The sequence below is a fragment of the Styela clava genome, chromosome 13 (genome assembly GCF_964204865.1).
Source record: "Styela clava chromosome 13, kaStyClav1.hap1.2, whole genome shotgun sequence".
NCBI classification, from domain to species: Eukaryota; Metazoa; Chordata; class Ascidiacea; order Stolidobranchia; family Styelidae; genus Styela; species Styela clava.
Window position 1 is genome coordinate 20,096,751 of NC_135262.1, and position 25,172 is coordinate 20,121,922.

The 25,172-nt window shown below is 34.7% G+C and overlaps 2 protein-coding genes across 2 annotated transcripts; one reads left to right on the plus strand and one right to left on the minus strand.

The window, feature by feature from the left end:
- Window positions 1-1,116: 1,116 nt before the first annotated feature.
- On the plus strand, window positions 1,117-9,231 carry LOC120332639 (uncharacterized). Its single transcript, XM_039399933.2, has 3 exons — window positions 1,117-1,267; window positions 1,547-1,750; window positions 7,968-9,231. The coding sequence occupies exons 1-3, from the start codon at window positions 1,230-1,232 to the stop codon at window positions 8,560-8,562; spliced, it is 837 nt and encodes a 278-aa protein (XP_039255867.1). The 5' UTR covers window positions 1,117-1,229; the 3' UTR covers window positions 8,563-9,231.
- Window positions 9,232-12,158: 2,927 nt separating this feature from the next.
- Window positions 12,159-23,459, minus strand: LOC120332442 (plasmanylethanolamine desaturase 1-like). The gene is made up of 5 exons (XM_039399685.2): window positions 22,045-23,459; window positions 21,608-21,727; window positions 20,899-21,135; window positions 16,610-16,802; window positions 12,159-14,101 (listed from the first exon to the last, which is right to left on the minus strand). The coding sequence occupies exons 1-5, from the start codon at window positions 22,142-22,144 to the stop codon at window positions 13,954-13,956; spliced, it is 798 nt and encodes a 265-aa protein (XP_039255619.2). The 5' UTR covers window positions 22,145-23,459; the 3' UTR covers window positions 12,159-13,953.
- Between the last annotated feature and the right edge of the window lie 1,713 nt (window positions 23,460-25,172).

Genomic DNA, 25,172 nt, shown 5'->3' on the forward strand with positions numbered 1-25,172 from the left:
CAGCAGAAAGTCTTTTATTGTTATCATAGTGGAGCATTGGTTTGATGCCAACTCCTACCAAGCACGTAAACAATCAAATTATAATTCGTAGGGTTCTGATTTCATAATTTAATCAGGTTATGAAAATTGGTACTCATTTCGCGCGTAGCGTGTATTTATTTATTGAAAGCGTGGCTAATTACTGAATTTGGTCGTCAGAAGCTTTGTCAATAAAATATCTGTCGATGACAAGCTAGCAAAAAAAGACGTTTTGAAGTCTGATGAGCCATTAGTACAATTCAATGATCTAATATTAATCCCAGGTGTCTCGTATAACGCTTCAGAAAACAGAAGTAGACATATTTACATAATTGTAAAGCCAACATTAGTCTGTAGCCTGCGCAGGTCGTATTTTCACAGCATGCTTGCTGTTATAAACATCCAGTTCGCCCGGAATTCAGGTTGTCGAGGTTCTCGCATCGATTTGGTGGTTGTATTTGAATTCCGCAAGGACCATAACGGTAGAAGTAGTCGGTGAAGGTAATTTATTGCAGAATTGCTTCTTTGAAACTGAGTATCGATCGCGCGCTATCTCAAAATTAGAATTCGTACGACGTACCAACCCGTCAGTAAGAGTTTTTTGTAACTCTATAAGAAAGCATAATACTGTACACAGGCTAGTTCACGGAGATATCAATGTGACGTTATTTTTTAGCCGAGCTTGTTTGTAATTTCTACGCGGAAAACGGAAGTTCGTTAATTCATTCTAATCATTCAATATCTATTTTCGAGTATGGGCCACAAACATATAGGCGCGAGCCATGTATGGATCACACCTGTTATCGTTTTACTTCTTTGTGTAATAATCTAGATGGAATATGACAGAGGAAAAAAAAGTCGTTTTGAGAGAAAAACATGATTCTATTTTGCTATATGGTCAGCACGGGAATAGTTTCGAGTTTATTTTTAGATCTGTAAAGCAGTGCGCAATGCTCAGTTTCTCCTTTCTGCCGTCGTATAAACATGGTTATGCAGCTGGTGATACTCAAATGTCCTTTTATAGTCGGAACTATATAGAGTTATTCTATTCCTTTGCGCTTGTAGTGTTCAGCTGTTTTTTAAGCTCGCCTATGAACATTGGGAGTATATACTGTAATGTTTATTATTGTTTTATAGCATAATTTTAAAATATCACTTGTAGTAACGTATCCGCACTAACGATATTCTGATTTGATACTTGGTGGAACAAAATGTCGACAACAGATCTGGCTGCAAAACAGAAAAATAGGTAAGATATTGGAAACAATAAATACGGTAATACTACTATGAAAACAGCGATAGTTTCTTAATTCATGCTTTCAACCTTACGTACAAAAATTTGTTGGTAAGCGAGGGAGATTGGCCAATTTCTCTTGAAAATTTAAAAAAATTGGTTCTTTTAAATTTGCCTATACAGACCACAAACCGTCACCAAATAAGAGGAAAATAAGAATTCACAAAAACTCTAATTTATGATAAGCTTTAATTAATGCTATAGAGATTGGCTGAATGCTCGCATTTCTTTCAGAGACTATGACTACATTTTCAAAATTGTTATTGTCGGCGACTCGGGTGTCGGAAAAAGTCAACTTTTGTCGCGATTTGCTCGAAACGAGTTTTCATTAGAATGCCGAAATACCATCGGAGTTGAATTCGCCACCAAAGTTATGGAAGTTGACGGAAGACTCATATGTGCTCAGGTGTGGGACACAGCAGGACAAGAACGATATAGGTATGATTGGTAGTTGATGTCTTCTTCAAAATAAATTAAGTGATTTTTGATACTTCACATTTTATTATGTTGTTCCAGAGTGGTCTATATAAATAGATGTTATACGTCAGTTTTAACGTATGTATTGTGTTTTTAAAATAAGACGGGAGAAATGGTCGCTTCAAACAATAATTTTCTTAGTGTGGCGTGTTACTTGGATTTACAAAGATCCTCGTTCTTTCAGGCGTCTTTAGTCGACGTGTAATTTCTACCTGTACCTGTATCATATATTTTAGTACTTTGAAAAAACTGACTCTAGAAGCAGGGAAATCGAAACCGCATCATGAATCGAAAACTTCATTTGATTCGACGTAAATTCCATGACGTGTAATCGCAACGCGTAGAGTGATAGGCTGGGAATTTTTTATAGTTGCTAATTAACTTTTTCACTGTGACCCTTTCCTCTCTGTTCTGAAGCGACTAGTAGATATCGAGATCACTATATTTATGGTTCATCACATTCTACGCAGTTTGTTTTATCCATTGTGAGGAGGTTAGTGGTAAATATTAGAAATTTTTCTTTTGAATACCGACCGACGGTGTATGGAAAGTTACAGAATTTGAATTTCCCACAGTTCAGTCTATACGTAACGGTTTCGATATTGCAAATGGTATGGAAGCATTTTTTTTTTCCAGTCATGCTTGGATAATTGTATATTGCTTGGGAAATAGTTATATATATAATCCGTATGGATAAATAATATCATTTGTTGTTCAAAATATTGACATGTGATCGTTTCCGTTTTGGGTCCTGAAATCGTCGACGTCATTTATATTCTTATCGACGCCAGTTATATGGTGTTATATATGAAATACAACTATTGATATGTAATGTTTTTGTGCCATATATAAAGCCGCCTCTGGCAAAATTGTGCATCAACAACCGCATTTCGTTGTCATCTCCTCGCGTCAAGTTGAGTCATGTGATATTAATTAGCATTATATGCCAAAGCGAGAAATTCCTCACGCAAGTGACGTCAACCACGTGCATATGACGTCGTCTACAGCAAAACAGAGCGTATTCATATTTTATCATCTTTTTGAAGTATGACCGAGTGTTGATTAATCTAGATTAGAATTTACAATTGCTCAAACGTTTTCAGCCATAAATATATCAAATAACCCGGAACTAGTTATTTTACATTTACTATAGACTATATAAAAACTCAAAAGCAAATGATTGTGCATAAATGTAACAATCTGATATACTTCCATTATGAATATGAACAATAATTTACCCTGGAGTGGAAACGGCAAAATACGAAACCATCATTGTTTTAATGTAGTCATTAATCGGAGTACATATGGTATGTATGACCAATTGAATTTTATTTCAGCATTAGTACAACTGCGTGAACGTATTATATTGCATAATCCTGCACAAATTTCTTTTCACACAATTCAATTTTAGTCACACAAGTTCAATCTGAACTATTGTGGAAGAAAATAATTTTGTTATGTTGTGGGATTGGGCCACAAGACTTCAAAGGCATCGATGTTAATTTCTTTTTAAACATTTCGCGGCATTTTAACATACTTAATTAAATTTAATCAATAATTTGATCGTCAAACTTAGTGCTCGTTTTAGAAAAATTACATTTTCTGGTGGTTTTCGCACAATTCAGAGCAGACAGACCATTTTTGGAATAATATACGAAACTGTTCTAGATTGAATTTATATTTGGAGCGGGATTTTCCAGTTTGATTGGATTGTATGATAGCGTATAGCTCACAGCCATAGTTTTCCGTATGCAACCCAATAGTTTTCCGAAAATATTTCGCAGAGTCAAATTTTGGCTTCTGATCCGACATATGATGAATGCACTTGCAAAATCTGGAGCAGATTCAATCTCGCTTTCGTGAGATATCGCGTACATCTAACAGACAAACAGACAAATACCTATCAACATACTTATCGATTAAAATCGATAAGTAATAAATGATATTCTAACACTGTTCCTATGATGGTTTGTTTGATTTCTGAATATCATTGTCTTGACGCAATTTTAGTAAGCCTTCATTTTTTGACCATTTTCGGCAAATCCTGAGATCTCGATTGTTGTGATTGTGACCGTTCAATTTTGATTACCCATTTACCGCAGTGCATTCGCAACAAACGAATTATTCAAGCACTGAGGCCTATGCGATGGAAATTCAAAATAAGTCCATTTTGTCTCGCGATGTTGTCCAGCGATGAACCCTACGGGCCAGTAAACAAAGTCGCTTTCTGTATATTGTTTGTCAGAGCTTGTCAACTTACTCGAAGTGAAATTAAGAAGACAGCAACGACAGGTCTTGACAATTGTCAATTAAATTGTGACATCGGTGGACATTTCAAGATCGATACACGAGTCAAAATCAGTTGCCCAAGAAAATAAATTTGCCATATTTCATCTCTTTGAAATCTGAGAAAAACTTAAATATGAATACGTTCATCCCGGACTTTATTAAAGCCTTTTCTTTATTATAGGTCTGACCATATGTCATGTTTTGCTGGAAATTAGCGTGAAAAATGATTCCACGTGTAATGGACACCGAGGGATTTGACTAAAATTTTAAATTGGGTTCAATTGTTGTGATTTTAGGTGCGCGACATCTGCTTCTCTGACAACTTATTGCTATTAAATTGTTTGTTGAGCAGATTCTATTCTCTTTTTGTTCAATACAAACCAGTTCAGTAAACTAAAATAATGTAGTTATTGTCGTTTCCAGTCACAATTGAACTGTTGACAGGAAAACAGCTTGTCTAGAATCTTTCTTCATATTTCGCTTCAATATTGAACATTTAAAATTTTGATTTTGTATATATCAGTAAAGTAACGATAAATATCGAGTTGAACCTCGTAGCTGTATTTCGACTGCGCACTGACCCAATTTCCGTGATGAATAAGCAATTTCGATTATTTGAACTTTCGCCCTGAATATCGATTCAGTCATTTGCATCAATCAGTTGCACTAAAATCTTTTGACCTCGTAGCGCATACTACAACATATTGACTATGCTAAATGTACAGCCATATTTATCATTCCTAAATTTACTCCACCTTTTTTACTCTAATAGACCGAGTAGTGCATAGAACATATTCTGATTCATACTTCGTCATCTATGAGTAATAGGACATTTTACTAATTGTAAACTTTTAACCAGATAGGGGAAGCAATTATACTTATAATTCTACTACACAGAACTGACGTTTAATAATGTACCGAGTAACCATTTTAAGTGGAATTAATATTGGGATGAGACTTTAATATACCAGACGATCTATATGTTTTTATTTTCTCATTTTATGTTGGTTATTAATGGCAGTTTGGTTACTCGAGGAACAATCTGGGGGATAATTCCATTGTCTTCGAAACTAACTATACCGTTTGGCATTCGAGTGTTAGCATAGTGAAAGTTTTTTATTGAATTGCGTCACGGATGGCCTCGGTGTAATCTCCCAAGAGAGATTAGGGCATTATATATTCAAATATAATTGCATTTACCGTCCGAATTTCAGATAAAAACGCAGAAGTAGGATACTCTTCATAAATTTGGAATAATTTTCCTGATAAGTGTATTTCGTAAATTTCTGCTGATACGTTATTCCATATTCAGAAAAGACTGCATCGCAAAGTTTACACGGATAATATAAAACGAATAAAATTGTAAGAGCAATTGAAATAAGTTTTTTTTTCTTTTTAAGTTACAAATTGTTGTTGCATATGAAGGCGAATTGACTATATTTTATCCGAAATACCTAAATATAACGACATTTGAAGTGATTTATTTCGATAAAATCGATGACATATTTTTTTAATTTTATTAAGAAATCGCTGTTCGCGTTGTGCAATTTGTATGTATTACATTCATACACAATTCATGCCAAACGACCTATTATTGTCGGGTGCGATTTAAAGAGGTGCAATTCTTGATTTTTTTATAACACGTCGATAAAAATTGCAAAGATCACATTCTTCCAGTGATTGTTGCCAATAGAGAATATTGAACTATTCGACACATTAGCACGGAATTAAGGTCATATATGCATGAATGTAATGAATGTTTCCCCGAGCATCGATTTCCCTGTTTATTTCTGTACTAATGGCCAATCAGCAACGAAAGTTAACGATGATGTAACAATGCCAATTTGTGCCGTCGCTCAGACACGTTTTTTCGCTCAGACAGATATTCAAGCATGGTTGTAAACATTGGCTCGTTATTGCGGTAATTTGTCAGTTTTGAGTTGTGTTTCAAAAATTAGTTGCAAATCAAATAATTTAGTTGTCAATATGTTCTTCGAAGAGCTCTAGTTTAGTCGCAATAATCAAAATTTTGTCCCGAAAAAGCTGCGATAGACTAGGCTAAAATTAGCTACCTGTAAGCGGCACATGGTTGAATATTTTAACAAAAATGATGATTTTGAACATGCAAACCAGTTTGTAAACGTCCACTATCCCAGACACTCCTAAAACAAATAATAAAATTTGCAATAGTAAAGTATAGGGTGAATTTTTCTGGGGTCAAGGGTCATGGAAACATTAGTATTGAAGTCAATTTTTTTTGGTTATAAGTAACGGTAATACTATTACAAGAAACAAATTGGTACTGATTAATATCTAAGATATGGCATGAGATAAGTCCTTCCAAATTCAGAAGAGGTACAAATTTTGATAGATATGGCAGGCAACGTGGAGTTGTTCAGACATTCAGTAGTAAATACAAAATGCAATATATTTAAAATAAACCTAGATTTTTAGAGTTAGTAGTCCCTCTTGCTATTTTTATGTCAAATTTTAATATACTCTTTTTGATGACTAAATTAATTCAAAATAAATTAACTGTGGTTTGTTCAATTCTTTGGCCGCAATGCATTTATTCCTTTACTCCCGTTTATTTTCCATTATTAAACGTGGCGAATAAATTAAGGGATGGAAACCTTTTAAAAACAAAGTCATATTTGTTTTGAAGTCTTTGGAATGTGCCAACAGATCATAGAAGATTGACAACCACTGTACTAATGTATTAAAATGAAACCAGCAAGATTCAGCTAGTCAAGTTCAATTGTTAAAGTAAAAGCTCAAAATTCGCGAGCAAACAGATTGTCTACTTCAAAGAAATCATGGTTTAAGTTAAAAAATAATTGGATGAGTTACGTTCTTTTTCATCCTCACAATACTGAAATGTATATATTCATTCAATGTTGAGTCACCTATGGGTCAAATTTATGCAACATGATTTAACATTATTGGATGCGACCCAGTATGGAGAATAGGCGACTCTAGATGCATACAAACTTTAAAATATTCAGCGTATGGAATGAATGTCAATTATATCGATTGGAGCCTTTTAGTCAAAATGTGGCATCGACATGTCGAACATTAAACTAGATTATTCATATATATAAGATTTATTGTTTGAATGAACCATTTGCTTCTCTATGGATTCGTTCGATAAATACATATTATATATATAAATAAAACTCTCGATATCAAACTGAGAAAATATTACTATCAAAAATGAAATCAATTTATTTTGTAGAAAACTTGCCACATGTTTGGTATAAAAATACCGTTTCTGTTGAATCACAGAGTATTAAGAATCAAACGCTTGACAATCTTGCGTTATAATGCAGTGGAGCGGTATTAAAGTCTGATAATAGGCGCATTAACGTTCCACGGTCATTGGTCGTGGAACGAATTTGCGATCGATACTAGGCTTAAGTACAACAAAGGTTTTAGCGATTTTCCAAAGACCTCGTAGCCCAGCCGTTTATCGTGCATTTCGGATGATTAGATAGTTAAATTTCTGTGTTCTTTTCTTCCCTCTTCACGCAAATTAAGTATGTGACTGCGATTCGTATAGATTTTCTGTTAGATTTTTTATATGAATCACTGCCCATGGGCTTCAAAGCTGTAATCGAGCATGTGTCACACATACCCATTTTCTATTTTGTATGTTCGTATTGGTAGTGTTAATAATGTTGTTAGAAAAGATTGAGCACCGGTCATAAAAATTATTCTTGGGAAACTCAATACTGCAGGAAAATGGTGATAAATTTCACCGATTATTATCGATTCCGAGGTCAACTGAGAAAATTTTTATATTTTTCGAATAGTTGTTATTTCTATTTATATTTATAAAGTTGAATAATTGAAAGAATGGTCTAACAATATACTTTAATTTAATTTTCAGAGCAATTACTGGAGCCTATTATCGGGGAGCCGTTGGTGCCATGATTGTGTATGACATAGCAAAGCTTTCTACATATGACAGTGTTCCAAAATGGTTAGAAGAGGTCAAGCGTTATACAAATAGTGGTGGATCCAAACCCTCTTTCGTCAACACTGGTTCCGGCCTTGACAACCCAGCACTCAAACACGAATCTAACGACGCTTCAGCAATTACCACAATGTTGGTCGGGAATAAATTAGATCTGCGGCATTTGCGATCGGTGCCAACTGTAGATGCACAGAAGTGGTCTCGTGGTGAGCGTGTTTTCTTCACTGAGACATCCGCTCTTGATGCCACAAATGTCGAAAAAGCATTTACAATGATTGTAAGAGAGATCTATGATCAAGTGCGGCAAAGAGAATTACAACAAGTCGTCAATAGTGGCGCTGGACTTGAATGCGGTTCCCAAGCACTGAAAGTTGGTAAATCAGCAACTCCAGTCAACACCACTACGGTGAAAGATCACCAGCCAAATTCTAAGGTTCGAAAGGCGTCTATGATTGCAAATGAATGTAAAGAGGAAGTTAAAGGCTGGTGTAACACATTCTGCTGTTGATCTTTTGCCTCGAAATACATATTATTCAGTTATTGTTGCAGAATTCCATCAATGACTCCTAACGTCGAATACGAGTTTTTGAAACAACAGCCCTGATCTACTACATCAATCAATGTTCAACAGTTTTACAACTGAATAGAATGCCGCACCTTTAATTTTGAGTATAAAGCAATATCTGGGACTAAATCTAAAATCGTGAACTTTTGTAGTATACCATGCATGTGGACCCTATTTTTTCAAGCCTGAACAAAAGATGAGCTCAACCGGCACAAGCTTTTAGCTATTACACACACATTTCTTTTTTTAAAGCCTCTATACATATATCATTCTGAAACGTTTTATTATGTATTTTACGTCAAGGATTTATCATCCGCGGTGCCACCGTATCATTTTCTGTTTTCTTATTTTTACTTTTGTATGTTTTGTCGTCATTATAATTTTCATTCTTCCATATGAAATGTTTTCACTACATTGTTCACTGTGATATTATTTTCTTAATTCATAACACACAATCATCAATTTACTAATTCACTTTTGCCCGGACGTGGGTCCTCAGGTTTAGTCCTGCATCCATACATGATAACACTATATATTTATTGTTTCCATTCATTTTTTGTAACATTATCGTCTATCATTCCATGACTTTTCAATAAAATTGTTGCTACTAAGTTGTATTTCGTACATGTGTCGTATTCGTACGATATATATATACATATGTTCATGGTGTAAAAAGGCTTGCCACGAAAATATCGGTATAATATAGCAATATAAGTTAACGTTATGTAACGTTTTGGTGTAACTATTAACATGAGTTAGAAGTGTATTTTAAATCACAGGCTAATTTTTCTGCACTACAGCATGAATCCAACTAAAGTTTGCATCGTTACAAACATTTTTGCCAAAGCTCGATTCAATTTGAGCTGAAACCCACGAACGTTGATTGAGCATTATTGCGGATCTTGTGCTAAGTGGTATGGATATATTAAATTTTGAAAATATGAAGGACATTTCACTGATGTTTTATAGAGCTTTGTAAATATACCAGAAATCTAACCTTTTTGACTTCTCACAATATTCAAAAATAAATTATAGCAAGATGAACAAACGATTCATGGATAAGCAACCATTTCAACGGATCATTAAATTTAAATATACACTCCAAAAATAAATCATACTGCAGCTGCTTCGAACAAAAATTGATGAGGAACAATGATATATATTTTGTGTGAAAAGTTCAAACCATAAAACAGACAAGAATATTCTTTATTTTGTAGTTGGCCGGCTTTTTAAATGATTTTCCATAGAAGTGGGTACCCGTGGCTAATATTAGAGTCGGAGCCAGAATCAAATTTTTCAATTCGCGTCGCAGTATTCTAAATCTAAATGTCGGGCACTCAGATCAAAAAAAGTTTGATGGTTTTTAAATATTTATAAAGGTGACCGTACATTTGAACCCATGTACATTTGAACCCATGCGTATATCCACGGGTTCAATCTATATGCAGGTGCTAAAACCCATGGGTTAGGGTTAGTATGGGTCTAACTATCCGTGAAACAAAAAAAACTTCATAGGTGCAATAGCATACAGGTGCAATTGTCATGGGTTCAAATGTACGTGGGTTCAAATGTAATGGAACCATTTATAAATATATTCACCACAAAGGCCACAGCTTGAATGAATGATCATAATTTGGTAAACTTTGCACGAATCGGATTCAAATTTTTGTCAACCAACATCTACATAATAATATATATATATATACTTTACGGAAATGAAACACAGAAAGTTTTAGTACAGTCCCCTTGACGTGTATAACACCTTTTATTTCAATTATATTTTGTAAAAGAGATTACTAAACGCGTTGGCAAATATGTACGTCGAATTACAGCTTGAAAGTACCTTGTTGTCACGTGGTCGACCATGTGAATGAATCCCCTGATACACGACTACTGAAGTAATGTCTAGGTAAAGTATTGAACGGAAGTTTTGAAAGGGATATTTCATTAAATCGCATGGTACAGCTATTTTACTTTAACAAACAGCAAATCTTCAAACCGTTACTTTTTGATTTGAGGGATATATGTTTCTCGATTCCGGTCCAGTAGCAAAGATAATACTTTTCATTTCACAGTTTGGCGATAGGGACGATCAAAGTCAACACAAAAGATAATAATCAGAATAAAAAGAATTTGGAAATTTGGGTTCCACATTCATTGCTACAATTTTCGTCAGCGTCTCTCTCCGCTAACGGTCGCAAAAATCGCTTCAGAATTTGTCGAACAGTCCGCGCAGACCTGCAAGAAATATAAAACCTTGGCCATCAGAGCTTGATACATGCGCAATAAGAACCGACAATTGCACGTAGATGGCCGGAACAGTCACGCCAAAATCACGAAACATGCTTCAGACTATAAAATATACTAACAATTTAAAGTCTGATATAAACTCATTCTATACGGCCGCAGTAAACAGCTTGACGGGGCACATGTGGCCCGCGGAGAAACCTTGGCTTAGGGCCTCACATTGTATAGATTTGGCCATGGCGGGACGAAAAAGACCTGACATCCACGAAGACACCTGGTAACCTTTGGAGTATTTATTTGGCCTGTTAGTGTAAACCTATCTATTTCTCGATGTTTGCCGATTAACCTGGCGCTTTCATAAAGCAATACCAAACATTTGCGGATGTGAGATTGGTTGATTCAATTCGGTCATTACACCAGACCATCATGGTCCATATTAAAAAACACAAATAAATCAATACAGGAAAACACAAAAATAGCCTAGCACTATTACATTATTAATTATTTTGTCATCGACGATGGAACTAACTGGACTGAAACCATTAAGTTTTTTTTATTATTATCTTCCAAGTTCTTCGATCTTATTATAGCAGAATATTACGATTCGGAATTTGACATCAGCGGCTCACTGATTACCCAAAGTGGACCATATATAAGGAGCGTAGCGTAACGATTTTTGCATATATTATCCCGGACTATATCATCTAAAAATCACGTCACAAACACGTCTATACGAGAAAGATAGCTAGCTGCCTTTGTTAGTGAGTTCGTTGTTGTAGGACGGACCATTATGGGCAACCGTCGCTGTACTTTGTTTATCCCTATTACGTTATTGTGACGTAAATTTAGATGACGCAGGCAGGATGGACATATGCAAAAATTGTTACACTACGCTCCTTATATATGGTTGTGGACGTGGATACGTGGTATTAAAACACAATTGAATAGATCACAGGTGTTAGAGCCGTTCCATAAGTCCAGCTTGGTTCAGGATTAGGTTTTGGGTAAATTATTTTGTTGTGGGCTTCGTGTCGATATATTTGAACATTGGTTCTGATTTGTCTCCAGTTTTACATAGTGTGCGTTACGAACACAGTCAACATTTGGGATACTTGGAAGTAAGAGTCTGAGCGTCACACCTTTTCAGTCAATTGGCGGGATGTAATCAGTATTCTGCCCATTGAGGTGTAATGATTCTGCCACATCCCCACAAAAATGCTCCGAGCAAAACATCAACCACGTACATGAGAAACAAAAATTTTTCTCCAGAATCATTGAAACCAACCGACAGATCATTTGATACCTGATATATATATTGAATTGTTCAGACTTTATATAAAAAAATAAACAAATATCACACAAGTACATAAAGATAATAAATAATTTCTTGGAGCTAATTGGAGAAATAGGTTATCACTCTGATGTTGACTGAATTGTGGATGATTTAGTTAACATTTGAATTATCGAGATTGCATCAGCCAGCTGAATATGCCACTTGTCACCTGCACAACTGCAACTCTGGATGATATAAAAACTTTGTTGTAAGCAACTAGATAGGGCATATTCATTCATATAACAAATAAACTCGATACTGATTATCCTGTTAAAACTCATTTCTAACCAAAGTATAAATAAAATTTAGTCATGTTAACACAGAAATATTTTAATATAAAAAATACTCATAAGTCAAAACACAGGATGGTAAATTACAAATGTATACCTAGTTCAGAAGAATTGTGAGCGACAAATTATGAAACAGTTTAAATGAAAACTCCCTGCATCATTTACAAAGACAGTTGTTTCCGAAATAGGGGTCACCAAACTTTTTTGACCGAGGGCCGGACAAATATTTTTGTCAATGCAATACATTCACAAAAGTTGGAAAATCCATTCAATTTATTTAACAATATAAACTCGACTTTTCTGAAGTCTTAAATATTATAGTCTATATTGCAGAATATAGATCAAGAACATCATAGCAAAACAAATTTTTCTAGAAAAAACACTTCGCCATTTTTTCGTGTTATTGTGGGCCAGATAAAAAAGTCGCTGTGGGCCGCAGTTTGGTGGCCCGTTTTAAGAAATAGACTGTACTTTATGAGCTTTGGGGTGTTTTCACACATCCCAAACGAGGCTCTGCACAGGCAGTCACCGACTAAATATGAGGCTACATTAAGACATGGGCGAGTTGAACCTAAGATTCTTTACCTGCGAAATTGATTCAACATGGGGGTCCATTTGAGTAAGTCTAATTAAGTAGAATTATGCATATAATGACAGTAGAGGATAATAAAAACTTGCTTCCAAACACTGCCTTGGTTTCATAAATTTTTGAGAACTTCAAGCTTTTGGTCTAAAGTGATACAAAATATTAACTCTTTGGAAAAAGGTATCAAGCATATGAATGGAAATTAAAATCAATACATACTGTTATTGAAAAAATGTCATAAAATAGGCATCTAACTAAAATAGGAAAGTTAGAAGTTAAATCACAGCCATTAATCAGTAACATTGATGCATCTCAGCCAAATACTGGCAACTGATGTGATAAGTGTTATTATAATGTAAAGTCATTTAGCTAAGAAATAAATATCCTGAAAAATCCTACCATAGAAGTGAAAATTCATCCCCGATTTTTTTAAGCAGAGAAGAGGTTTGGTTCGTTCTGCCCATAACTGGCCAACATAATTATACCAACGGTACAGCTCTTTCAAATTATTAGAAATGGATTATCGATAGGGAAAATGAAGATGAAAATGAGGATGCATAATTAGCCTACAGACAATTAAATTTTAGTTTAAAACAAATACAGAATAGACCATAATAAATAATACTAGGTAGATAAAAAAGAAGCATCAGGAAAAAGGAAATATCAGTATCTAATTTAGAGATATAGAAACATAATGGTTTCATGATTTTCATTCACCTATTCGATTGGCATAATTAAAATTTGATATTTACAATACACAATTAAGTAATTATCTAAAGAAATAAAACAAACATTCTAAACTGTGAGAAGAAGACCATAGCTGTGCATTAATTAATACTAATAATTGGAGTCTATCTAAAATTAGGAAAAGGCCCTTATCATGTTGTTGGGATGGTTTTAGCCCATTTCATATCATCATCCCGTGGCTTATACCCAGTACATTTCTCTATTAGATACTCTAATGTTGTCCAAAAGCCAATCTTCTCAAGTGGGTAGTTCAACCATCCAGTGGTTATACAGAAATATCTATAAAAACAACGGTTAGTTTTATTACTGCTGATTAATTAATAACTAGCAAAATGTGGTGTTTACTGAAAAGCTACCTCAAAAACTAGGGACATGTCAGGAATTTCAAATGGGGGGTCTGAAATTTCTAATCGCCAAGTTAGACTGAAACAGCTAGCAGGTCCGACCAAAGGTACTCCCAAAGTATGTGAAACAAGGAGGCGGACACCGGAGCCCAGTATGTGTACCAGGTTAGGGTTAGGTCATAATTTTATTCCAATTTTCCTTATCCTTATTTTAGTTCTATTACGAGTTCAGGGACTAGCCAAGTGACTCCCTTAGTATTTGTACCATAAAACTATGGCCTAATGTGGTACACATACTAAGTTCCGGTGTCCGCCATCTTGGTTCACATACTTCGGGAGTACTGGAAAATGTGGGTTCTTATGAGTCTTGAGGGTCTGAAAAGCAACTCAAGACACAAAAAATTGCTATGTATGATACAGAAAAATGTAATTTGTTTTAGATTAAAAAAAATGGCTATGTTTGTCATTCTTGTAACTTGTTCCTGCTTTAAGTACATCTTTAAAATTCTACTGAGTTTGAATAATTGATTAAAGCTGGTTTAACTTATAGGATTGTTGAATAAAAACCTTTTACAACAATTCCTAGATTAATACTATTTTCAGTTGCTCAATAACAGACTTATTTGAAAACAGAGCAGAAGAATCAACCTTTGAACCCTGCTAATGTTTTATTCATACACCGACATTGTGATACTTGATTTCACAAGTGAGATTAGAAGCACTTGGGATTTTTGTACTTTGGTTCTTGCGATAAGTAATAGCCAACAGCCCATGCTTGATCAAGATCTTAATCTCAGAACACAATGTTTACTCGGTAAATAAAACACAAGAGCAATAATAGTTGTACAAATAAAGTGTATGCTTTTGCTATCCATCAGCTCAAAGGTGTGTACAATATAATATAAATTCATGAGTTAAAACACGTTTCAAACTCAAGTCGAGTCACAAATGGTATTGCGAAACAAACAAACTGGGTATGCTGGCTTTTTAATAATTTTTCAACTGCTCATATATCTACATATCAAGTGAAATCAAAAAATTATATTGATATTTGGTACTCAGCGAAATAGGGACATAACATTTTCAAACAACAAAATTTTTCTTTAAAAATCTAAAATATCATAGATGACAGACAAAAACAATGTATCCCAAATAACAACTAATGTAATGAAGTTATCCCAGGGAAGCGAAGAAATTTTAAAAATGGTAGAGATGGCATGAGACAAAAGAGAGATGGAAGCAACTGATGAGCACTTGGTGAGTCCCAATCTTTTGATCTCAGTGCCTCCCAAATGCCTTTTCTGGCTCATTTTGTTAATAAACTCAACTCAAATATATTTATTATGTTAATCTATAACAAAAAATGATGATTTGTGTTTAATTTTGGCTTCCCTTCGAAAAAAAAGTGCCTGCAATTACGAAGAATATATTTTTTGTTATCGCAACAACAAAAATTAATCGCATTTTTTTTATCAATAAACTAGGTAACTTGCTTAGTATTGGAGATATGAATAAAAGATAATGACTATGTCATTTAGTAATCCCCAGGCTTGCAACTACAACTTTTATTGCTTTCATCTAAAGCCCTGTACTCTTCAATTTGGTCAAAATAGTTAAATAGTGTACAAAATATATAGGGCCTTCGGGAAGGCCCTTTTGTCTACAATGTTTATAAAAGATTTACGACATTATCGAGTGGTAACAGTCTGCTCCAATCACATTTCAATCGTTGTAAATCTATAGAAATTTGCAAAACAGTAAAAAAAGTGCCTCGATTAATAGTGTGCCCCCATACTTGAGATTTTTGAAAAATATGTAACAAATTTCATAAGTGACGAAAAGTTCCTATTTTCAATATTTGAGCAGACTAACAAAAACTATGTATGTGTATTAGTTGTTTAGTGTCTGCAAAAAACCTTTAATGAACTATTCAAAGCTGAAAAGCTAGAAAGTTCAACTACTATATGTACTGTGAGAATTTATTGCAAAAATGACCTAAATTAGGGCCTTAGAAGCCTTCCTTTTACAGTCGATATATCATTAACACCCACTTTAACCCAGAAATGGCCAATCGAGGAGTTTTAATCCATTTCAGTACCACTGGGCTAGTATTTGGCACATTAGCTTAACGATGTTGGCTTTACAACAAAAAGATCTGATTCAATAATGATGACAACCTACCCTGTATTTAATAAATTGAGCATGCTATGCCAACTAGAATATTACGATTTTTCATAGAATAAAATATTACTGTTAATGCCTTGTTCAATGAGAGGATATAAAATAGTTGAGAAAAAGAACATAGCCTACAGTCTGAGCCTGTGTAGACGAAATAACAATGACTCTTATAATCTTTAGTCATGCTGAAAACAATTTCCAATAAGTACACCCTTTTTGCATATCATCTCGTTTAAAATCATTTCAATAAGAAAAAACTACTTACGTCTCATGAGGAGAAACATGATGTATCCGATGATGTTGTCTTGGCAGAATAATATGGTAATTTTGTAAAATTTCCACCCAGTTGGGAAGCCCAAAATATGTATGAGACCATTTGTGGATTTGATTTGTCAGAGTAACAAACAGTGCAAGGAAAAAGATATAGCATGACCACCAGTAATTTTCAAGAATAAAAGCTGAAATATAAAATGAAATTAAAAAACCATAAACAGAATCAGGTCTTCATTCTGATATTCTAAATCAGCGGTTCCCAAAGTGAGCAAAAACGACCAACTGTGGGCGTTTTCGATAACAGTACGTACAAGCGCTGAAGAGAAATTGGGCAATTGGGAAGCGCTGGCTGCCAGATTGGGCAATTGTGAACTTCTTGAGAGGTGTATCTCATTACAATGCGATATTGAACTCCAACCAAAGTTCAATGCTTCATATTAATCATTCTGAATCAAATCAAAATACCAGGTGCAGGATCGGTTTAAAAGTTTTAAATTAGACTAGTGATAAATGGAGAATAAATTTATTTCAAAATTTTAGTTATGGGCGTTTGCTCATCAAAAAGTAGTCTCCAGAGGGGGACGCTGCAAGAAAAAAGTTTGGGAAAAACTGTTTTAAATCATGCTCACCACAGGTAGGGATGGGCAATATAGAATACCGAATCCGGAGGATTCGAATCCCAAAGTATTCGAATCCAACGGGATCCGATAACAGGATTCGGTTTCCGCCTCTCCGGCGCCAAGCGTCAATTTTTGTATTTCGGGTTTCTAATTTATCAATTATAGACGAGTATGGTGGCCCATCGTTGTCACGTGTAAAATTTAAAAAAAAAATGAAAAAATAAAATGAAAAAGCGAAAATAAAAAAATAGTTGTAAAAAAACATAAAAATAATTGAAAAAAAAAAAAAAAAAAAATTGAAATTAAAAAAAAAATTGAAAAATAAAACAAAAACAAAAAAATTGAAAAAAAAATTAAAATTAAAAAAAAAAAAAAAAATTGAAAAAAAAAATTGGATAAAAAGAAAATAAAAAGGTTGACAACGATGGTCCGCCTCGTGGCCCATCGTTGTCACGCGTTTTTATTTTTGAAAAATTTGATGCTGCTTGGGACCAACGTTGTCAGGCTTAATCCTACACGCACAAATGTGTTTCCTGGGTTTCTGACTCACTACTGATTTTCACGAGCAATATCCAATAAATTCAACATGAAAATGTTCTATAAATTCTCCATGCTACAAGTTCAACCACAAGCAATATATTTATAATAATGATAAGAGAATATAGAATTGGATACGAAAATTTGTTTTTACGTGTAGAAGGTAATTTAATTGGAAAATGCTGCTTAACTGCTCAGACACTCGTGCGATGCCGGTATGGTACCGTCTGACCGTACCGGTACCCATGCAATCACTCGTGAAAGGATGGGAGATACGGATAGTCTCGTAGAATATAGTCTACTGAAACACTCTCTGCGCCTGCCCCATACCGTACAGCCGTAACGTACCGATCCAGACAAATGATAAATCGCCCGTGCTCAACCATTTATTTCAATCCATACCTCGACTCACTATATTCTACTAGGATCATGGTATGGATTGAAATAAATGATTGAGCACTGGCGATTTATCATTTGTCTGGATCGGTACGTTACGGCTGTACGGTATGGGGCAGGCGCAGAGAGTGTTTCAGTAGTCTATATTCTACGAGACTATCCGTATCTCCCATTCTTTCATGAGTGATTGTATGGCTACCGGTACGGTCAGACGCAAAGCGACTATAACCGACTACCGGTATTTGGTAAGATGGTACGGTACCGGCATCGCGAGTGTGCAGACAACTGAGTAGTTAAGCAGCATTCTCCAATTAAATTACCTTATACACGTGAAAACAAATTTTCCGAATTTTCGTATTCAATTCTATATTCTCTTATCATTATTATAAATATATTACTTCTTGTTGAACTTGTAGCATGGAGAATTTATAGAACATTTTCATATTGAATATTGCTCAAGAAAATCAGTAGTGAGTTTGAAACCCAGAGAACACATTTGTGCGCGTAGGATTATGCCTGACAACGTTGGTCCCAAGCAGAAGCAAATTTTCTAAAAATAAAAACGCGTGACAACGATGGGCCACGAAGCGGACCATCGTTGTCAACCTTTTTATTTTCTTTTTATTAATTTTGTTTTTTTTTTAATTTTTTTTTTTTTTTAATTTTTTTTTTTTGTTTTTTTTTTCGTTTATATTTATTTTTTTTTTTTAATTTTAATTTTTTTTTTAATTTTTTTTTTAATTATTTTTATGTTTTTTTACAACAATTTTTTTATTTTCGGTTTTTTATTTTTTATTTTTATTTTCAATTTTACGCGTGACAACGATGGGCCACCATAGACGAGCGTTTTTCTCGCGTGGAAATCTCTCTCGTTTAATTAAACTTGCGTCTGCTCGCAAAGAACCCGTAAATCGGTAAACATCAAACACTGTAATTTCAATCGGCATATTCAGGACAAGAAGTCGGTAATATAACCTCACGGCGAGGACTCGTTATTGCACCATTTTTGCGTTTTCCTTCTTTGCTATCTAGCTAGCGTTATTTGTGCCGACTTACTGGTGATATTCCGATAATCTGAATGCAACAATCTTTAATTGTCTACAGACGTGCCTTGCCTCATTTTAAATTAAATGATTTTTCGCGACCTACGAGTTTTCCCCAAAAAATGATGCACGTAAACCAAAAGCCAGACGTTAAATGTTATAACATTAATTTAGATCAAATATTATTTACGAATAATTTTATTATACCATTTTCCGAAACACAAAGTTATATCGCAAAACGCGAACAACTGTCACATTTAAATTTCACTCTCAAAAGATTTCATATTTTTCGGTCCGTTTCTATCGTTCAAGATAGACGCACGTTTGATCGAGTGTCTAAATAGTATTTTAGTCGCCGATAAATTTTGAAAAAAGTTGCCGCATCTGGCGAAGATAGTGACGTATTGAATTTGAGTAGGGCTAAGTCTGGGTAGATAATGATTAATGATAACATTTCTATCGTTCAAGATAGACGCACGTTTGATCGAAAGTCTGTAGTATTTTAGTCGCCGATGAATTTTGAAAAAAGTTGCCGCATCTGGCGAAGATAGTAACGTATTGAATTTGAGTAGGGCCAAGTCTGGGTAGATAATGATATGTAACGATAATCATAGAAAATGAGTTCGTCTTCAGATGTTATTTCCTAATATCTAAGTACAAAATCGCGTTTACGGGAACTTGGTTTTACGTGTCTTGCTCTCACAGAATAGAAGGTTGATTTTAATTAATAGTGGTTAAATTTAATATTTTACAACGGCGCATAGGTTGCAGTGGCCACATGCTGGTTCAGCATCTAATTAATTCTCAGCGGGTATGTTTTAGTATACTCGGCAGACTTACATTAATAATGATTTAACGCCGTTTCATGTATATTTTGTATTTAACCGCTTACTATTGAAGTGTGTAAAGCGTGTCTTAATTTAGCATATCAGTATTTAGGGATCACATACATTTGGAACAATTGAAGGCAAAAAATATTGTAATATTCCTAAATTTTATTGTCCTGGGAACTGCCTGTTTAGTATCAAATGAAATCCAATGTTCAGGACATTTCCAAATAGATAATACATTCATAGTAAGTAATACATTTGCAATTTTTTACCATCTAAATCCAGCAATGTGGAAATTCCCACTATTTGAATAAGTATGAAAATAGAATAGGATTCGGTATTCTGGATTCGATTTAACTATTCTAGAATATTCTAGAATAGTAAATTATTCTACATTGCCCATCCCTAACCACAGGAATAAACTTTTACGAGATATATTGCACATTCCAAAATAATTAACACAAAATCAAATTCATGGTATTTAAAGATTTAACCAAATGCTATGAACTATGAACAATTTTGATATCAGCATCTTTAGATCCAGGATCAGGATTCAAATAAATTAAAGACCAGTACCTGTAATACTTGATATTTATTGACTGACATGAATAAAAAATGTATGACCATACCTGTTAGGCCAATTTAAACTCAATAAACCAGATAATCAATGAATAATCATTTACATTTACAGTGATCAATATTTTCCAGTGATCCGTGACTAATTGATTTGCATCGTAGTACCATACAAAAGCAGTGCTTCAAAAGCATCTTGTACATTGTTCTACCCAAGAAATGGGTGAGGCAATATTTAAAACAGAAAATATTCTAGAATTCAATCCTGAAATATGAACTCACTCTCAGGTTTTGTCATAAAATCTTTCGTCATGGTGCCCAGAGCAAGAATTGTCAAGGCACAATTATCACCATTGGTCTCTATCCAGTCATGGCGAGTAATTCCAGTTGGATCAATGTGATGTTCACGAAAAGGTCGAATGAAAGCACGGCCAAATATTGGAATATCAACAGATCCCCATGTATCAGCACCCCAATGTACTAGACCTGACATGAAGTCTGCCGATAAAATACCAGCAACTGAAAAATAGCACAAACATATTTGAAAATATAAATTATATAGGCATAGCTAGATATTTCAAAAAGCAGGTACAAAGGTGAATTAAAATAAACTTGGTTAAAAACTGTTCTTGTTCAAAGCCTAACACTTGTTTGTATGAGCAGAACAAATACATGAAAAGTGTGTGTTCAATTAATACCCTCTCAGTTGGTTTGCTGTTTTACTTGGGTATGAACATAGGAAATTTTTACTTGGAAGAGTACATTTCATACTAACTAACTAACAGCATCACAGATGAACAGGAAAAATTGCGCAGACTCAGATCACAGGTGGTGCTACTTTCAAATTTAGACGTTTGAGAGTTTTTAAAGAATTTGTAATGAATTATGTTAATCTTTTTATGAATAAACAACAATCCAGAAAAGGTTAGAGCACAAAACCAGCTACCATACTAAATGAACAATGAAAATTCAATACTTGAGCACAACTTACATGATGAAAGAATTATAATATGAAGACTGTCAATTCGAAAATAAAAAACAAGATATACGAGGTTGACTGACATCAATATTCCACAAAGTATGACACAAACCCATTCTTGAAATCTTTTCTCTAAAAAAATAGCAAAATTTGGTTAGAAAACAATATATCAATTTAGTGTAGTTTCACAAATCATGCTTAGTTATTTATTATTACTGTGATACATATTTATGAAAACAAGCTATTCAAATTGTACAAAAGCCAGAGTGCAGGTTGCCCATAACACTAGTTAATTATTATTAAGTATTGAATAACAAACGAACAGTTTTTTCATGTACGGTGAGGGAGGAATAATAGTTCCAAAATAGGCAAAAGTTGGGAACCACTGCAGTATATTAAAAGTATAAATAAAATCATATAATGAGATTAATCATTATCTTTACATTCACCTGGAGTGTACATTTCACTCAAAGCCTTTGTAGCTATCTGTTTTGAATATCGTCGATCTTTTATTCCATCAGGTAAAGTCGGACCTTCGTCGTTGTCCATTTTGTCAGTATTATTTTCTATTGAGTAGATATACAGCGTATACAGCGTCACTTCTATCCCTATGCTTCAGTCTTCAAAAACAACAGTTTCCTCCAAGTTTTCTTTGATTAAATAACTGCATATTAATTTAACATTAGTATCAATTATTTCACCACTGCTATTTAAATATTTCAACTTGTAATGGTAACCAGACAAACTGAGTATAGGATGAAGGTACTAAAAGGAGACTGCCTGACTGTGGACTCGAATAAAAAATCCCCTTCATACTGTCATAAGGAATCAACGTGCGACTTGATCTGCTGATCAGAACAGCAAAATAACAGTGGGGCACAGTTCTTAGATTCCAAAATGTCCCAACATTTGGTTCAATAAAATAAACACTCAATTTGTCTCTGGAATAAGGGCACCTGCCGTCTGGCACAACCGCAGATGCTTCAGATCGCTCATGCTTGGCTTGACAATAAACTGAATAAATTGTGATGTGTGCCGGCCGTCACAATCATGACCAAAATTGTGTTTTTTCAAACTAACTCTTTCAAACTCTTGAATGCTACGGTAAAAATTTTTTTTTATATTTTTTACTATTGCGTTTAAAAATTAAATTGTTTGAGCCGATGGCTGAATTTCAATTGTTACCACAGACTGTCAGACCAACTTTAGGATAATACTGTAATACGTTATTGTCGAGGTAAAAACAAGAAAGTTGATGCTCGAGGAAACATCCTTTCTGCAATGTTCTCTTTTGTCTGCTCCTCTGGTCTGTCTGGTTGTCATACTTCTGTAGCCTACTCGTTATTTTACACAGCATTTCAAATAATTTTTTCATATTTTATTGTATCGTAGTCTAGATGTTCAGCTCTTTCTATCTTAGGACAGACAAAATTTCTGTAAGCGTCCGCAGATGCTGAGATGTGTGTTGATACATTTTCACGAATTAGGTGCATTCCGACTGTTACAATTTTTCTAGCTCATCACTGGATCTAACACACAATACCCAAGTGATAAACTTAAGGTACGGTACCGGTACCTAATTAGGCTACATAGCCTAGTAACAAAAATTATTTGCCACACCATATTATTTATTTTAATATTTTTTAGATAGATAGATTTTATTTCGATTTATTCGCAAAAAACAAAACAATACACAAAAAAGAGAAAAGCGAAGAATCTGGAAAGTCAACACAAAACATAAAAATAAGTTTATAACGTATTAAACGAGTTCACCCACCGAAGAGGAAGAAAAACAAATCACAACAAACATAAACATGGATACAAACTAACAAACGTATTCACGTATTAATCCTACCGGGTCTCATGTAGTTTCCTACCTAACATACTTCTAGCGGCACAACAATTTTTTTATGTGTCAATCCTAACCCCCACCTGACTATGCCATCCAAACATTACGTCTCTACGACGTCACAGTGACGTAATAGAGACCTTCAAACTATACGAACTGTCATCCAAGACGCGCACGTCTGCGCACCCGAAATCGAATGGCTATTTCTCTCGTTTTTACGTCGCGACTATCCCAATATGAGAGAGATCACTGACGTTAGTAAGTTCTTTATCGTCGGCGCAGATGCCATTTCGGGCGATAGTACGTATATTTAGGATAGGATAGGATTTACATATTTATCCCGGGGGAGAGGAAAGCCGATAAGACGGCTTATCCATATGGCGAACCACGGCCTCTCGTCCGGTTACCATTCCAAGTCGGGTATGGGATTAGTTTTTACTGTATTGTTTGTTTTCGGAAGCATGGACTTGGTGGTGGAGGAAGCCGTAACCGACCAGCGGTTACGTGAACCACCCAACGACGGCGAGGAGTCCAGCAATCCTCTCGCACATAACCATCCCTACATGGGATTCGAACCTGCGAACCCACGCAGAGTAATTAGAGGTGCGGTAGCGAGCGTATTCCTAACGCTTAGCCCGTTGAGCCACACCGCCGCGCCACCGCTTTAACAAGCTCCTTGACGTGATCAGGGTTGCCAGACCCCAGTGATCAAAAAAAGCCAAATCAAGACATAAAAAAGCCAGAAAAAGACAACAATTTTACCAAGTACAAAAACTCCATGATTTATCAGATTTTAAGCCCTTGGCAACGTACTGATGATGATATAGAGCCATTAGTTCATTCAGTGAGGTACACGAATAGAAAGTAAAGTACCTATAGAACTGTAGAAAGTAAAATAAATACCAGCGGACAGCATTATTTTACCATTCAATATATACAATACAGGGTGCCGCTCCAGTCTGTCAGTATGTAATATACCTACATGTTTCTACTTAAACCCGTGATATACCTTAATTTTTTTTCCCTATATCGTACTTTACTATTGAAAATTTTTTCACTTTCAAAATTTATAAACAATCAATTTTATTAAAAAATTATCTAACCCCCTGCCGCTCACAGGCGGACCACTGATATCTTATTCAGTAATTTTAGCGTAGTTAATCACATCGTTACTGCAATTGCAGAATTAAACTAAAGCTCACATAAACCATATCAGGCATAATGAAAATTAAGTTGTACAACTATTTTTAGGAAACCGAACTTAAAACTATCAAATAACACGCAAAACTATAAAAACGAGGCGATGTTTACAACCCTGCTGCTTAGACATCTGTCTGAGCAGCTGCAGAAACTGCAATTATTTGTTATTGGGTATGGTCAACGACTAACATGGGTATGGTTAAGAGTTAATGTAACAAACAAGGAAATCGATGCTCCAGGAAATCCTGATGTTTAGTAGCTAAGTACAGGTAATAAGCTATTATTCAGTTGTTACACACTAAATATTGTATTTTATATGATTCCAATATTAGACACTAGAATAGACTTGAAAAAAGCCAAAAAAACGCCAAAAAGCCAAACGGAAATTCTGACGCCAATCGCGTTTGAAAAAAGCCAAAAATGGCAAATTTGGCGTTAAAAAAGCCAACATGGCAACCCTGGACGTGATTGTGATGTCGTAGTGACGTAATTTTTAGATGGCATAGTCTGGTGGGGGTTAGGATTGAC

What these genes read in the sequence shown, in the direction of transcription:
- LOC120332639 (XM_039399933.2), top strand. Translation starts at nt 1,230, where the DNA reads ATGTCGACAACAGATCTGGCTGCAAAACAGAAAAATAG. An exon ending in GCTGCAAAACAGAAAAATAG is followed by an intron (nt 1,268 to 1,546) that starts GTAAGATATTGG and finishes CATTTCTTTCAG; the next exon opens with AGACTATGACTACATTTTCA. An exon ending in GCAGGACAAGAACGATATAG is followed by an intron (nt 1,751 to 7,967) that starts GTATGATTGGTA and finishes TTTAATTTTCAG; the next exon opens with AGCAATTACTGGAGCCTATT.
- LOC120332442 (XM_039399685.2), bottom strand. Translation starts at nt 22,144, where the DNA reads ATGGACAACGACGAAGGTCCGACTTTACCTGATGGAATAAAAGATCGA. An exon ending in TTTTATGACAAAACCTGAGA is followed by an intron (nt 16,803 to 20,898) that starts GTGAGTTCATAT and finishes TTTATATTTCAG; the next exon opens with CTTTTATTCTTGAAAATTAC. An exon ending in CATGTTTCTCCTCATGAGAC is followed by an intron (nt 14,102 to 16,609) that starts GTAAGTAGTTTT and finishes TTGTTTTTATAG; the next exon opens with ATATTTCTGTATAACCACTG.